Below are 17,965 nucleotides of genomic sequence, written 5' to 3'. Positions count from 1 at the left end.
TTGATCTCACCCTCCAAATAGCCTTGGCTTCCACTGCCCAAGAAAAATACCAAGAAAAAACAAATCATTGGCATTTTAACCTTCAGTATATCATGTCTTAAAACATTAATGCTGATATTAGGAATTTTTAGGAGTAATTGTAATTATATGTGATTTTCACTTTTCTCTCTGGGACTTTAATACCTAATCTCAAAGTAAGATGCAACTTTACTGTATATGTTGATGTATATGTTAGAAGAAAAACTGTTACCTATAAGATGGCAGAGTTTACCACTAGAGCAATTTAATGGCTCAGTGAAGTTCTTTTTGCTTTTTGTTCCTCAGTGCAAATTTTCCAATGGCTGTGATTTTTTAAATGCCAGCTACTTGCAGTCATTTTGCCACAATTAAGGAAAAGGACATAGTGATATTGTTTTCTCGGGATAAAAGGAAAGAGAAACATCAAGAAGCAAGAACTCAGAATCAAGCTAGAAGGCATATTTTTAATATGTCTGTCAAAAATTAATTGAAGTTTCCCTTAGCAGAGTCCCAGAATCAGCATTGAATCCTAAAAATTAGGAGTGGAATGGCATAAACCCAAGACCTTCAAGGTTTATAGATATAATGAGCAAACCTAGGACCTAGTAGAATTAAAGGAAGAACGTGCCTGTTCTAAAGGACTGTTTTAAATAAGTTGCAGAGAGAGTTGAACTGGGAGTTAATAGGTCCAGGCAGCAGATCTAGGTAAACAATGGCTATAATACAATTCCTTGAAATCAGAAGCTCTGCCTTCCTCATCTTCATAATCTCATAAGCACCTAACATGAACTTTACACTCAATAAGTGATCAATAAATATTAATTCAATTCAGTTGAGCAAGTAACAGGAGAAAGAACCAGGGGGAAAAAAGACTAAGGCACAAAGCAAGATAAAAGTATAGTTACTGTTGCTGACCTAACATTCATTAGCATGCACTTAGCCACTCCAGATCAGAAAAAAACTCTAGCAGTCAGCCCTTTAGCTAATGGTTCATAAAGACATTTGATAAGTAAGTGAATGATAAGTAAATGATAAATAGGTACATGATAAGAGATTTCCATAATATCTCATTGACATTTTAGTGTATGCAATGAGTTGTGTTCAAAATATTTTTTTATTTTCTTTTGTGATTTCTTTTTCGACATGTGGGCTTGGAAGTGTGTTGCTGAATATCCAAAATTTTGCAATTTTTCAGAGATCTTTTTATTAATTTCTAGGTAAATGTTGTAATCAGAGAACATACTTTATATGATTTCAATTACTTTAAAATCATTGCAATTTGTTTTAAGGCCCCAAATGTGGTCTGTCTTGGTGTGTATTCTGTGAGCACTTGTTGGTGAAGTGTAGACAAATGTCAATTAGTTCAGGTTGGTTGTTCAAGTCTTTTTTACCCTTACTAATTTTCGGTCTACTTGTTCTAATAATGATGGATAGTGGTATGTGAAAGTCTCCAACTATATCTATGTTGTCTATTTCTCCTTGTACTTCTTTTAGTTTATGCTTTACATATTTTGAACTTTACGTGAAGTTTGAAGCTTTTCATCTTTACACTTTTAAGATTACTATGTCTTCTTTTTTATTGAGGTGTAATTGACATATAACATTATGTTAGTTTCAGGTATACAACACAATGATTTGATATTTGTATATACTGCAAGACAATCACCACAATAAGTCAAGTTACCATTGTCACCATTCAGTCTCTATTTTTTTTCTTGCGGTGAGAACACCGAAGATTTACTTTCTTGACAACTTTCAAATATGCAATACGGTATTCTTGACTATAGTCACCATATTGTACATTACATCCCCATGACTTATTTATTTTATAACTGGAAGTCTGTACCTCTTGACCGCCTTCACCTATTTTGCCCACCCCACCACCCCCTTTCCTCTGAAAACCACCATTCTGTTCTCTGCAACTATGAGTTTTGCTTTATTTTGTTTGTTTGTTTGTTTTTTAGATTCCACATATAAGTGGGATCATACAGTATCTGTCTATTTCTGTCTAACTTATTTCACTTAGCAAAATACCCTTAAGTTCCACCAAGTTGTTGCAAATGGCAAGATTTCATTCTTTTTTTGGTTGAGTAGTATTCTATTGCACATAGATACACCACATCTTCTTTATGCATTCGTCCATTGGTGGATGATTAGGTTGTTTTCAGATCTTGGCTATTGTAAATAATGCTGCAATGAACATGGAGGTATATCTTTTCAAATTATATATATCTATCTTATACATATCATATATATCTTTTCAAATTAACGGGGTTTTTTTTCCTTTGGCTAAATATCCAGAAGTGGAATTGCTGGATCATGTGGTAGTACTATTTTTAATTTTTTGAGAAATCTCCATACTGCTTTCCATAGTGGCTATCCTAGTTTACGTTCCTGCCAACAGTGCACAAAAGTTCCTTTCTCCACATTCATACCAATACTTGTTACTTCTTGTCTTTTTGATAATAACCATTCTAACAGATGTGAGGTGATATCCCATGGTGGTTTTAATATGCATTTCCCTGATGCTTAGTGATATTGAGTATCTTTTCATGTGCTTTTTGGTCATCTGTATGTCTTCTTTGGAAAAATGTCTAGTTATAGCCTCTGATTATAAAAATAATAATTAGTAATATAATAACTAGTTATATACATAATAATTAGTGATATACATACATACACTAAGTGGTGTCCTTTCTTTTCAGCTTAGAGAAGTCCCTTTAACATTGAACAATTATCACATGGTTTCACTCATATGTGGAACATAAGCAATAGCATGGAGGATCATAGGGGAAGGGAAGGAAATCTGAAGGGGGAGAAATCAGAGAGGGAGACAAACCATGAGAGACTATGGACCCCAGGAAACCAACTGAAGGTTTCAGAGGGGAGGGGGGTGGAGGATGGGGTAACAGGGTGATGGGTATTAAGGAGGGCACGTGTTGTGATGAGCACTGGGTGTTATTCGAAACTAATGAATCATTGAACACTACATCAAAAACTAATGATGTACTATACAGTGGCTAACTGAACATAATAAAATAAATAATATAAAAAAATAAAATAAAAATAAAAGTGAAGGTCTGGTTAAAAAAAATTCTTGTAAGGACAGTTTGGTAGTGATGAATTCCTTTAGCTTTTGCTTGTCTGAAAATTTTTTTTCTTTTTCAAATCTGAATGATAACCTTGACAGATAGAGTATTCTTTGTTGGAAGCTTTTTCCTTTCAGCACTTTGAGTATATTTGCCACCCTCTTCTGGTCTGTAAAGTTTTTGCTGAAAAATATGCTAATTTTTTTTTTTTTAGATTTTTTTATTTATTTGCGAGAGAAAGAGAGAGAGAGTGAGCACAAGCAGGCAGAGCAGCAGGCAGAGGGAAAAGCAGGCTTCCCACTTAGCAAGGAGCCGGATGTGGGACTCGATCCCAGGACCCTGGGATCATGACCTGACCTGAAGGCAGATGGTTAACCAACTGAGCCACCCAGGCTACCATATGCTAACATTCTTATGGGGTTTCCCTTGTATGTGACTTCTCTTGCTCCTTTTAAGTTTCTCTCTTTATCTTTAACTTTTGACATTTTAATCATAATGTGTCTTGAGTGGATGTCTTGGGTTCGTCTTATTTGGAACTCTGAGCTTTCTGGATCCGAATGTCTTTTTTCTTCTTTAAGTTAAAAAAAAAAAAAAAGCTTTCAGCCATTATTTCTTCTAATGAGTGCCTTTCTTTTGTCTTCTTCTGGGACCCCTAGAACGCAGATGTTATTCCACTTGATGCTGTCTTACATGTTCCTTAAGCTGTCTTCATTTTTTAAAATTGTTTTTTCTTTTTGTTGCTCTGTTTAGGTGAGTTCCACCCCTGTGTCTTCCACTGATCCTTTCTTCCATTTTTGCTAGTCTGATGTTGAATTCTTGTAGTGTATTTTTCAGTTCAGTTATTGTCTCTTTCAGCTCTGTAACTTCTGTTTGGTAATTTCTTATATTTTCTATTTCTTCGTTAAAATTTTCACTGTGTTCATTCATTCTCTTGAGTTCAGTGAACATCTTTATGATGGTTACTTTGAACTTTTTATCAGGTAAATTACTTATCATTCATTAAGATTTTTTTCTGGAATTTTATCTTGTTCTTTTGTTTGGAACATATTCCTCTGTTTTCTCATTTTGCTTGACTCTGTATTTGTTTCTATGTATCAAGTGAAACAGCTACCTCTCGCAGTCTGAAAGAAGTGGCCTTGTGTAGGAGGTAAACATTATTGTTCAACCTTGCCTTAGCTCTTGGCTGTCTCTTGAACCTTTGTGATTGTCTAAGCAACCTGATTTATTCTTGATAAGTCCCCGTTGGTAAGGGTATGCTAAGACCTGTCAGTGTTCCAAAGGGAGGGATCTCAGGCAGCACCTAGTTTCAGGCTGATTGGAAGACATGTCCTCAGGCAATAGCTTTTAAATTACGCAAGTATGTACAGTCCTGAGGGGCCACAATTGTAAACCCTGCTGGCCTCCAGACCAGGTGATCTGGAAGTGTCCCCTGGACAACAGTTGCAAAAATTGGGGCTCCAAACAAGTGTATAAGCTCCTTTCTGGACTAGCAAGCTGTAGCACGACCGAGGGAGATTACAAAAAGAGTGTTACCTGACCTAAGTTCCCTAAAAGCACCTCCACAGCTTCTCCATGTGTGGCAAACCTGAAGCCTGCCTCTCAGGCAGAAGCTCCAGGACAAGTAAATAGGCCTTTTTCACAGAAAGTCTGCTGGTGTGTTGCAGTTTACTGTCTGTGCAGTGCCTTGAGGTTGGTAACCTGCCAAGAGCTGATTCTCCAATTGTTACAGTTCTGTGGGACCCACACAAGCCCCCTGGTCACCGGAGCCAGGTGGATGAGCTCACTAGCTTTAGGGAGACAGTGAGGAAGCACAGGGTGGAGGCACATGCACCAGCTTTAGTGACTCATGACATTTTTATCTATATGCAATGGCCCTCTTTATCCCAAGAAATATGCCTTGTGTTGAAGTCTATTCTGTCTGCTATTAATATAGATATTTTCATTTTCTTCCCTTAAGTCTTTTCATGGTATACTTGTTTTACCCTTTTTATTTTCAACCTACTTATGTCTTTATATGTAAATGGCTTTCTTGTATTCAGTATAGAGCTGGATTTTGCTTTTCTTCCAATCTGAAAATCTCTGCCTTTTATTTTTTATTCTTTTGAAAATCTCTGCCTTTTAATTGAAGTGTTTAGACCAGCACTATCCAACTAAAACAGGATGTTAACCATATATGCATATTACATTTTGGGATAGACACATTAGAAAAGCTTCTGAAACTATGAAATTAATTTTAATAAGCTTATTTAATCCATCCATTTAAAATATTACTATTTCAGTATATAGTCAATATGAAAGTTTACACATTTGTAACTTTTAAGCATAAGTTTATTAAAATTAAATAAATTTTAGGGTGCCTTGGTGGGTCCCAGTCGTTAAGCACCTGCCTTCAACTCAGGTCATGGTCCCAGGGTCCTGGGATTGAACCCCACATCGGGCTGCCTGCTCTGCGGGGAGCCTGCTTCTCCCTCTCCCACTCCCCCTGCTTGTGTTCCCTCTCTCGCTGTGTCTCTCTCTGTCTAATGAATAAATAAAATCTTAAAAAAATAAAATTAATTAATTAATTAATTTAATTAAATGAAGTTTAAAATTCAGTTTCTCAGTTGCACTAGCCTCATTTTAAGTGCTCAATAGCATATATGGCTTGTGGATACCAATTTTGACAGTGCTAGTTTAGAGCATTTATACTTCTGTAATTATTTATACCATTGGATTTAGAGATTTTATTTATTTATTTGAGAGAGAGAGGAAACAACCGAGAGATGGGAGCACTAGAGGGGAGGAGAGGGAGTAGTAGGCTACCTGATGAGCAGGGTGATCCCAGGATCCTGGGATCGTGACCTGAGCCCAACGCAGGCGCTTAACCGACTGAGCCACCCAGGGGCCCCTACCATTGTATTTAATTTTAATCTACCAGATTGCTAAACTGGTAGTATGGGAGAATGAGTCAAGCTGGGCTTCAGGTATTAGTCACTTTCAGTTCACACAGATATCAAATGTTTCCAGTGTTGCCTGCCAGCAATGGTAGAGTGTATTTCTCAGTATTCCAATTCTACCTTCAGTATCAGCAAGTCCTGAACACCTGCACCACAGAAGGTCTCCATGATTTTGCCCCTTCCCTCCCAATGGATTGCTGTTGGTTTTTACTAACGTTAAGCTTTTGGTGAGGATAGGCGAGGTTCTTGGTTCTCCTGGTCCAGCCTCAGGCTTAGGCAGACTCTGTGATCCTAAGTGGGGAACTATCAGCATTCCTGCCCCTCACTTTACACTGACAACCAGTTGAGCTCAAATCTGTGGAAAGTCTTGGGTTGGAGTTTCCTGCCTTTTCCCCAATAGTAGTAGAATTCTACTTTGTATGAGTGTGTAACCATAGGTCCAAAAGAGTCTGTGCCCCTCTCCTAGGAACAGACTCTTTCACTTCTACCCACCCCTCAGAAGGGGGTATATTTTCCTGAGAACTTGGAGGGAAAGATATTTCTGCCCCTCCCAAGGATTCTGTTTTGTATTCAAGAAAGATCCAGGGACTTGAGTAAGGTTTCAACCTGATCTATCAGTGGTGCAAATTACCGCCTCTTTCCCTCAATATTCTCATGAGCACCTGATTAAAGCCCACAATAAGAGCTAGAAAGAAAGTGTGGACTCCACTCCAATCATTCTAAACAAGTGTTGTCCTAGAACTTTTGGATGATGGAAATGTTCTATATCTGCATTGTCCATTATAATAGCCACTAATTTTTAATTTTATTTAATTTTGATTAATTCTAAGTTTAATTAAAATAGCCACAGGTGGCTAATAACTATTTTATTGGATAGAATAGTTCTAAACTGTCATTGAAAACACAACCAGCCTTTATGAATTTATTAAAATCTATCTTCTTTCCTGTTTTAATGGAGCCCCCTCCTCCTGTTATGCTCTGCTAAAGGTGAAGCAGTTAATGTCCCTTCTGTTTTACAGGAGGTTTGTCATTCTTGGGTATTTAGTTCATTTGGTTGCCTTGCAATCTCAGAACTCTGATAGACTCAAGAAAAATCATGATCTCATGGATTATTTGGCTTTTTCTTCTTGTTGAGGGTTGAGACAGTGACATTGACTTGTAGCTTTCTACATCCTAAGTGGAAGGGGAAATCTGCATTGATTTCCAAAGAGCAAAAATTAATTAATGATGGTTTCTTGTCTCTCATACTCTATCTCATTTATAAAGACTCAATTACATCATCCCAGATTTTAAAAGGGATAATAGGTTCAGAATATAAGAATCGGGAATTAAGGCACAAATATTTCTGTGACCTTAGGCATGAGGCAACATTAGGTGACATTTGGTTTCAGCTTCCTCCTTTAAAAAAGACGGAATTAAAGTACGTGATGACTAAGATTAGCTTTGAGCTCTAAAATTACCACTATTTGTCAGTGAATGATGTATTTTTGCCATCTTTATTTTCATAACGGGAGCTTTTTTTAAAGTTTAGGAAACATTAATAGTATCTGCTCAAGGAGATGACACATTGCTCTTGAGAATAAAAGGGTACATTTGTTGCAGTCATTTACTGTGTGTTAGATGCTTGTCTTGATGAAATAAGCAGTGACAAAGCAATTGGCCCCAGGGCCGTCCTTTCATAGTTCCTTATAGTTGTTCCAAGTCTGGTGTTCTTAGAGAATGCTGAGAAACATGGCAAAAAATAAATTCAGCACAAATAAGTCATTTGGCCAGCCCAAAGGAGTTTCACAACCCTTAGGCACTGACATCTGATTAATATTTAATTGATTAAGAACCATCAGTATATTGTCTGCACTTTAGAGAGAAGTCATTTCTTAACAGATAAAATAACACATGAAAACAATTGCTTAAAAATTGGAGAAATGTTATTTACACACCACTGTCTCATGTGTTAGTAAAATATGAGATGTAGGGGCGCCTGTGTGGCTCAGTTGGTTGAGCGACAGCCTTCGGCTCAGGTCATGATCCTGGAGTCCCTGGATCGAGTCCCGCATCGGGCTCCCTGCTCGGCAAGGAGCCTGCTTCTCCCTCTAACCCTCCCCCCTCTCATGTACTCTCTCTCTCTCTCATTCTCGCTCTCAAATAAATAAATAAATAAATCTTTAAAAAAAAAAAGAGATGTAGTAGTTGTAAACATTACAGAACACCATGGAGAATATTATGTATTCTATAACATATTGTACAAATATAAACATGCATTCATACATTATGCAAATACAAATTCATGTATTATAAATAACAATGCACGAATTTTTATTTTATTTATTGTTTACATTCTGTATGTCACATCCTTCATACCCACACTGAAAGATCATATGCTATAGTGTAAAAGACAAATAAACAAACTAGTATGAAAACATGATAAATGCTGTAAGAAAATTATGTGAGAGGGATTGCCCAGCCTTCCTTAACAAACATTGGGAAGGCACCTCAGAAGAAACAATCATTGAGAATGTAGTGAAAATTTGCTAAATGAATAAAGAATGGAAAGTGTTACAACAGAGTCAAAGGGAATCCTATTTGCAAAGACTGGACCTTCTTCTGAATTGCAAGGAGTTAACATGGCTAGCATGTATGAATCCAGAAAATAATAAGAGAGGTAGCTAGAAAAATTGGGAGGAACCTTGACTACCTTACAAGAGTTTAGACTTTAATCCAGAAGTGATGAGGAATGCTGACAGATACAAAGAAACGACATAATAAGATTTTATTGAGGAAAGCTCCTTCTTAGAGCTGTAAGTCGTAAGATCCTGAATCCTGCATTGCAATGGGCAAATTATCAAGCAGGTATTTTGAGTAGTGGTTCAAAGTATGAACTTTAGAGCCAACAAAGAAATCTAGAAACCATATGTGTAGCATTAGGCAGGTTATTACTTTTTTAATCTAACCCAGGGGTGAGCAAGCTTTTTCTTAGATGACAGATATTTTAGGTTTTGGGGGCTGTACAGTCTGTTGCAATGATTTAACTCTAGTGTTGCCACACAAAAGCAACTATAGGCAATACATGAGCGAACAAGCATGGCTGCGTTCTAATAAAACTTTATTTAAAGACACCAATATTTGAATTTCATATAATTCTGATATGTCACGAAATATTGTTCCTCTGTTAATTTTTGTCAACCATTTAACAATGTAAACGCCATTCTTTTTTTTTTAATTTTTTATTGTTATGTTAATCACCATACATTACATCATTAGTTTTTGGTGTAATGTTCCATGATTCGTTGTTTGTGTATAACACCCAGTGCTCCATGCAGAACGTGCCCTCTTTAATACCCATCACCAGGCTAACCCATCCTCCCACCCCCCTCCCCCCTAGAAACCTCAGTTTGTTCTTCAGAGTCCATCGTCTCTCATGGTTCGTCTCTCCCTCCGATTTCCCCCGCTTCATTCTTCCCCTCCTGCTATCTTCTTCTTTTTTTTAACATATAATGTATTATTTGTTTCAGAGGTACAGATCTGTGATTCAACAGTCTTGCACACTTCACAGTGCTCACCATAGCACATACCCTCCCCAACGCCTATCACCCAGCCACCCCATCCCTCTCACCCCACACCACTCCAGCAACCCTCAGTTTGTTTCCTGAGATTAAGACTTAACTCAAAAGTCGTACAAAAGCAAGTGGCAGGCCAGTCTTGTCTTGGGGGCTGTGAGTTTGCTGATTTGGTAGAGGGTAATATTTTGTAATGTGAAAAATATTAAAATACACTCCTTAACAAAATGTGTAGCACTTCATATAAGATCAATAAATATAAACAATACCCATGGCATTAGACAGAAAGTTACTCGAGGAGTTGGAAGCAAAGGAGAGTCAAAACAGATCAGGCAGGGCAAAGTCAGTGAGGTGCAAGTGATAGAGACTCTAATAAACTGTGAGTATCAAGTAGCCTGCAGGCTTAGAAGTTTTGAGCAGAAACAAGTAGGAAAAATTAAGGTGAGATTGGAGGCAAGGAGGATAATTTAGAGAGCTGTTGAAATATTCCAGGAAGGAAGTGGCAAAGACTTGAGTTTCAAGTTCATGGGTTTGATAGTGACCATGGCGCTTGGACCCCACAGCAGCTGCTGTCAGCTCACCTCAGTGGCTTGCGTGGATAGAGCTGAGCTGTCTATCTCAACATAAGTTTAGGAGCTCTGGCCTGGGACCTGGGATCAGTCCCTTTTCTGCTTCTCATCAGAAGTGAGTCTTGGGGCATCTGGGCGGCTCAGTCAGTGAAATGTCCGACTCTTGATTTCAGCTCAGGTTATGATCTCAGGGTCATGAGATCAAGCCCAGCACCAGCTCTACACTGAGTGGGGAGCCTGCTTAAGATTCTCTCTCTCCCTCTCCCTCAGCCCCACCCCACTCATGCTCTCTCTCTCTCAAAACAAAAACAAAAACAAACAAAAAACCTGAGAGCCTAATCACAGGTTTCTCTCTCTCAAGAGGACTGTGTCAGAACAGACACATTCTTAGGTTGGTCACATCAAAAGCAAGGACACTGGTCACTGATCCCACATCTCCTTTAGTTTTAGTCCATCAAAACAGAGCAATCTCAGAAAGAAGTGCCTCTCGGCTCTTACCAGTTACCAACAAGCACAGGGTTAACTCTGCTTTTTTTAAACAGTATTTGCTCTACATTTGTTTTGTTCCTTTATCTTCTGTCTCAGATAGTTACTTCCAGAACTTTAAGAAACTTCCTATTCATGATTGTCATGAATGATTCAAAGGTACTTAAAGGACATAAAACAGTCTTCGATTAGACATCAGATTTAATTATGTGGGACACCTAAATGAGAAAAAAAAAAACCAATCATATTAAATGTCATTTAAAATGTTTTTATTAAAAGAAAAAAATGGGAATTTCATGTTAGGATTAAATATCTGCTTGTGACACACTCTTTGCTCCTACCACAAAGCAAAAAGAAAACCAGAAGTATATTGGTAGGCTCAAAAATAAAATCGTTGTCTCTATAAATCAGAAACAAAACAGAAACTCCAAGGGGGGAGGTAAGCTAAAGTCCTGGGGCCTCTGTGCTCTGCATCTGGAAGAACACAGCCCTGATCTTGGGCCCCCGTACAGTAAGGATTGGAATCCTCCATACCAGGTAGGGCACAGAGCCAGGCTTTCTGTTTGGAGCAGAGATTCTTTCTGCCTGTGATAAAATTATAGATGGAGGCCTTGGGATGCAGGGAACACACAGTCAATCTTACTCTCAAGGACCAAGCTTAGTTACCTTCTGACTCAGGGAATGAATTTGTGATAGCCACTATATCATCCATAATATCAAGAATCTCAGAATAATATTATATGCCCTGGTTCTAGACTGGGCACTGTGGTGAGCTGAACGGAAGCAATGGCTAAATTGTCTCAACAGCAAGAATAAGCAAGAAACAGGGCAATAAGAAGACACAAAGTTAGCCTAGGGCTTGTATTTCAAAACACACAATGAAATCTATGCTAAAAAAGATAGACATCAAAACAACAACCATAACATTGCAAATTATATTTTGTATAGTAATTTTTTTTAAGATTTTTATTTATTTATTTGACAGAGAGAGACACAGTGAGAGAGGGAGAGTGGGAGAGGGAGAAGCAGGGGGAGTGGGAGAGGGAGAGGGAGAAGCAGGGGGAGTGGGAGAGGGAGAAGCAGGCTTCCCACCGAGCAGGGAGCCCGATGCGGGGCTCAATCCCAGGACTCTGGGACCATGACCTGAGCTGAAGGCAGGCATTTAACGACTGAGCCACCCAGGCGCCCCTTGTATAGCAATTTGATAACAAATTTACAGTATGTTGTGATGTTCAAAGAGATATATAAGAATTCCATCCATTTAAAAGGATTAAAACATAATGAAGCAAAGATTGGCAGAAATTAAATAAAAATGAATCAAATAAACATAAATTAGAATTTTTTAGAAGTGAAAAATACAATTATTTAATTTAAAATTTAGTTGGTTAGACTAGGCAAAATTCACTTACTTAGTCAAATTTAGATTCAATCAAAAAACTTCAACTGATGGGATAAATTCTGTACTGATAGCATTTAAATAATAAATTGAAAGGTATTCTTTGTGATTGCCCATTATTTAGCACAATTCTTAGATATGAAGGTGGGAGAGGCTCTAACTAAGGAGGTTAAGAGTTCAAGAAAAAGAGAATGAAGGGAATAATGGGCACACTATTTCAAGAGTTGATTATGAAAATTTCCAAGACTTGAAGAATGACATGAATCCACAGATTGACAAAGCATTCCAAATACTTATAGGGTAATTCAAAAATAAGTCTATATCTAGATATGTGATGGTGAAATCTTAGATTACCAAGGACAAATAAAAAGCTTAGAAGGTATCAAAGGGAAAAAAAACATAATATGTACAAAGGAGTAACTGTTAGGCTCACAGAAGTTTTCTCTTCCACAATGATTGATTCAAGAAGACAATGGAGCAATAGCTTCAAAATCTTGAGAGGAAATCTTATAATTTCATATCCAGCTAAACTACATCAAGAATAAAGATAAAGGGACACCTGGGTGGCTCAGTGGGTTAAGCATCTGCCTTTAGCTCAGGTCATGATCCCGGGGTCCTGGGATCCAGTCCCACGTCCGGCTCCCTGCTCAGTGAGGAACCTGCTTCTCCCTCTCCCTCTGCCCCTCCCCACCACTCATGCGCACTCTCTCTCTCAAATAAATAAATAAAATCTTTAAAAAAATAAAAAAATAAAAATATATAAAGAATAAAGATAAAAAACTTTTCTAGAATACAAAGCCTAGGAGAATTTAACACCTAGACTCTAACTTAAATAACCACTAAGTGATATGTTTTAACAAGGAAGGTGAATCCAGAAGGAAGGCATAGGACACACACAAAAAAAAATGACAGTGGGAATGCAGTATATGACAGAAGGTGCATTACAAATTAGCAGGAGAATATGGAAAATGAACCCATGAAACAGGCAAAAGACCAAACGATTTTAAGAAAAGAAAAGCTGAATGACCAATAAACATAAGAAAAGATAATCAACCTCTTTTGTGAACAGGAAATTAAAAATTTCATATGTCTCAGAGTGGCAAAAACTAAAAAGGTTGATACGAACAAGTGTTGAATAAGAATATGGAGAAAGAGGAACTACCATACACTGCTGATAGAAATGTAAATTGACATAGAGTTAGAACACATTTTTACAATATTTCATACAATGGAAGATGTGCATACCCTGCTATCCAAGATTTAATCCAGAAACATATCTCAAGACATTTATTGCAACTTTATTTGCAAAAGTGGATGATTGAAAACAATCTAACAAAATAACAGATAAACAGTAGAGTCTGTATAATTCTAAAGTGAACACTAAAACAGTTTCTAGAGATACTTGCATCAAGATGGAGAAATCTCAAAAGCATGATAGTTGATAAAAGTATAAGCTGCAAAAAAATTCATGTACTATGATACCATTAACATATTTTAAAACATGCAAAATAACATTTTGTATGGATGTTGGACACATATAAATATCAAAGTAAAAAACACATCAGAAGATAACCACCAAATTCAGAGTACTAATTTATCTCTGGCCGTGGTGGGAGGCAAAGGGGGTCTGAGTGAGTTATATGAGGGAATTTCAAATATATTTTATAATGCTTAGCTTTTTGAAAAATAAAAAGACCTGAGGACAAAAAAGGAACAAACGAACAAAAGTAATAAATGATTCACATTTTCTAACAACTCTATGTTTCTATCCTGTCCTGCCTGGTTCCTACGGGTGAAGTGTGGCTTGCAGAGAAAGGAATATTGAATTAGATCAAGATTTAACCTTGTCATCACTGAAAAACACTTGAATAATAGCAGCTCTGGTTTATAACACATCACTTAATTTCTAAAAAGAAAAATAATGAGGGAAGTCACTGGAGACACAGTAAAATATTTTTAGAGAATGCATTTGAGTTCTACTGAAAATAGACTGAATGTGCCTCAGTAATGGCTGGGCTTAGACTTTAGAATTTACAGCTGACCCGGGTCACTTAGATTGAAGCCAAGAGAACCATAAGAAGCAAACAGGCAAAGCCTGTAGGTCTGTAGGCATTTAAAATATTCTTAGTTTAGGGGCGACTGGGTGGCTCAGTACTTAAGCGTCTGCCTTCGGCTCAGGTCATGATCCCAGCATCCTGGGATCGAGCCCCGCGTCAGGCTCCCTGCTCAGTGGGAAGCACGCTTTTTCCCTCTCCCACTCCCCCGGCTTGTGTTCCCTCTTTCCCTGTGTCTCTCCCTGTCAAATGAATAAATAAAATCTTAAAAAAAAAAAATTCTTAGTTTAAATACAAGTAGCTTGCAGCAGCCAAAAAAAAAAAAAAAAATCACAAAATAAAATATCTATGCTGTAATCCTCATCTATCTCTTGAATTTCAAAGTTTGACTCTGGCTTTGATGTGCAGATGTCATGCCTCAGGGCATGAAAGATTGGGTGGACCTCTCACTTCTCTTTTCAGGAGACAGAACCCTGGTGAGAATGAGATACTGGACAGCAGGAATGGAAGAGTCCCTGCTCTGTGGCTGCTTTTTGTTGTTAGCTTTCATTTTGGATCCCTTAGATCCAGAAGCAGTAGGTGGATTTGGTAGACTCCGTGGGTTAGTAATTAGACTGGGTTGAAAGAAAGACCTTCAAATAGTTCAAAACTTTTGGGGGATTAATCAAAGAGAAATACACAAGAGTCTTGCCGGGTTGGTTGGTTGGTTGGTTGGTTTACGTGGCACAAGTGTGTTCACTTTGTAAATGTTACCTTTAAGCAAGAAGACCAAGGACAAGTCAAAGATAAAATAGAAACATTTTAGCCAGAGAATACAGCATGTAGTCTACGGGGACATGATCACAATATATGCTGTAATCTGAACGTCCTTCCTGACTTTTTCGCTAGATGTTGGCTTGGTTTTTAAGAAAATTCCAGGAAAAATCAAAGCTTTAATATGTTGCTTCAATCCTTCCTGGATCTTGTCAATCAAAAGCAAAAGCTAAACTAGGTCACGATCCTGGAGGGCAAAATGAAAAACATTTACCTACAGATTAAGACAAAGTAGGTACCTGCTACTTGTGGAATAAATTAAATCAAATTTTGGTGTCCTAGGGTATTGAAACTGAAATTTTAAAAGTGTAAAATTTAAAGTAAGGATATTGATATCATTTAGGCTGTAGATGATATCTGAGAATCCTCTAATGATAAAACTTTGAATCAAAATTATTTTTGTCTGTAATACAATAGTTGACTCCAAACCAAATTATTTAAAATGATTTTCTCAAATCAAATGAATGCAAGTAAAACTAATCCAACAGCTCCTTCAGAAGAGTGAGGGAGCGCTGTCATTTTTACAAGAATTTTGCTGAAGAATGGGATATGGAGGAGATACAGATGTGCATCAAATTGTAGTTTTAAAAAATGAGTATTTAAAAAGTTTTGTAATGGGTTAACAACTCAAGCAAAATAGAAATAAACATTTTTTAAGCTTCTGCAGGAAAAGTGGTTTGATAAACACCATAAACTATAATTCTCACAACATAGGGTGGTTTGCAATCTTAATATAGAAAAATAACTACTAAGTTTATACAAAGAAATAAATAATCACATAAACATTTATCCTTGGTCAGAGCCAAAATGTATTTTCTGTTACTGGTCTGTTATTAATATCAAGTTTTCTTGGCTTGGAAAAAAGAAAAATGAACTAGGAATTTGGAGATACAGACTCTGCCATGTACTTGTTAAATTACTTTTGACAAATAATTTAAAGTCTCTGAGTCATCATCATTTTTATCTGTTGAATGGCAATATTCATATTTGCTTGTCCTAGATCTCAGGGTTGTTGCAAAAGGTAAATGGAAAAATGAATATGAAAGTTCTTTGAAAGACACAAAACACCACATAAATGTACTTTGTTAATTACTGCTCTGGAGAACAGTCAACTCATGAGTATGGGGGAGTTTAATGTTTATGGGATAATAAAAGTGTGGAAAGTGTTCTGACAGGTGTAATTTTTGGTACTTCCAAATACTGATAATGGCCTTTCTTCCTTTTTATCCACTTCCCCTTTGTCCATTTACTTCCCTTCTGCAGAACCCCTACCTGTAACCAGTGTTTCAATATATGACTATAAACCTTCTCCTGAAACAGGAGTCCTATTTGAAATTCATTATCCAGAAAAATATAATGTTTTCACAAGAGTAAACATAAGCTACTGGGAAGGTAAAGACTTCCGAACAATGCTATATAAAGGTAAGAAGCAAAAGGAAGGGTGATAAATATCATCTTTAAAATACTCCTTTTTACATGATGTTTGCTAATTGGACTTCTGTCTTCCTCTAAAGAGGTCTTATGATTCTCTACCTGCCCATGGAAGAACCATTAAAAATAGTTATTAATTTATGAAAATCTTGTCATGAGGAATCTTAGAACATCTGGTTTGCTAGAGTCACATGCAATGCAAAAGCATAAGAAATACTCAAATTATTATCGTTTGTTTGTTAGTCTTGCCAAAGGCAGCATGTCTGGTACAAGAAATAAATTCAAACTTAAACTTAGAAGCACCTCACTTAACCATTTCCTTCTGGGTGTGTTAGAAGGGCATTTCTAGAACTAAGAAGTTCAAAAGGCACTTTCTACCAAGTTTCGCTTGGAGGTGGTCCAAGATTATTCTCAAATGTGAATGATAATGCTTTTTTGTTCCTTTGGATATATTTATCTGTATGACCAGTTAAATGATTGCATTAATATACAAAAATTGGTTTCATTGTTTATACTGGCCAGATGGGGACCCTGTGGGGAAAGGAGAAAAAGAGATCCTATGGGAATCAATCATTTCAAAGAACCTGGTCACCTTCTCTGAGTGGACTGTTGGGGAGAATGTGGGGAGGGAGGAATGGAGGGAGGGTATTCAGCTCCATTGGGAGTGAACTGGGAAGGAAAGGAACTTAGATAGTTTCAGGATACAAAACTGTAACATTTCTCTCTGAGGACTTAGATGATGGTTATCAAAGTTGACTGGTTGTAACTGGAAATAGGTAATGGTGAGGTGAAGAATGGATACTGAGGCACACAGGTCATGATAGCCAGAAAAGTGTCATTTTGACTTGCTGCTTTTATAAACTCATTTCTTCCATGGATTTCTTTTTTATGAGACATGGTTTAAAACAATGCAGTGAATTTATAGTTTTTGAAGCTTTAAACCATCAAATAAATATAAACATAGACTCCACAAATTACTGCATTTTTAAATTTTCAATGAAAACAGATTATCTGCAAACTAATAAATGGGGCCTTATTTGCTTATTGATCACATGCAAATACAAGTTCATGAATAATTGAAAAGCATTCTCTGGAATTTTTGTGGAACTAAAAGCCAGGAGTTTTTAAATAAATCAATAAATATGCTCTCCTTTTTAAGTTAATTAATTTTTAAATTTATTTTTGGCTTTTAGTTCAGTAAGTGGTACTTTTGGTTTCTTTCCCACATTTCCTTCTAATTTGAATTGGAATCTTAATTTTATTATTTTCTTTAATGTTTTTCAAATTAAATCCAAATCCTTCTTTTCTTTCTTTCTTTCTTTTTTTTTAATCAGGTGCTGCCAACTGGCAGATAAACCATTCTACTTTTAAGGCCAGTTTTACAAGTAAGCCTAGTGAAACCATGTCTTATAAAATTACTTTTTCCTAAGTCATAAGGTGGCAAAATATCTTTGATTTTTATCATAAAATAAATGGTTAGCATAAACTGAATCTATAATTTCTATATGTTATCTTCTCCATTTAATACACAAAATGTTCCTATAATAAAAATTTAATTCCATTGTATCCAATTCCTGCAGAAAAAAAGCTTTTCAGGATTTTGGATATAAAGATCCAAA

General features: G+C 36.8%; 1 protein-coding gene across 1 annotated transcript in view; it reads left to right on the top strand.

Moving 5' to 3' along the window:
* The window catches only part of PTPRO (protein tyrosine phosphatase receptor type O), a 241,860-nt gene that overhangs the window by 131,047 nt on the left and 92,848 nt on the right, over window positions 1–17,965 (top strand). Inside the window, exon 3 of the mRNA XM_064591529.1 lies at window positions 16,179–16,337. Within this exon, the coding sequence (XP_064447599.1) occupies window positions 16,179–16,337 (159 nt within the window). The remainder of the gene's footprint in view (window positions 1–16,178; window positions 16,338–17,965) is intronic.

Source organism: Mirounga angustirostris, unplaced genomic scaffold, assembly GCF_029215605.1.
Source record: "Mirounga angustirostris isolate CCGP_5_RB_7025 unplaced genomic scaffold, mMirAng1.0.hap1 SCAF_5, whole genome shotgun sequence".
Classification (NCBI taxonomy): domain Eukaryota; kingdom Metazoa; phylum Chordata; class Mammalia; order Carnivora; family Phocidae; genus Mirounga; species Mirounga angustirostris.
The sequence above is the reverse complement of the archived record's forward strand: the minus strand, read 5'-3'. Positions and strand labels throughout refer to the sequence as shown.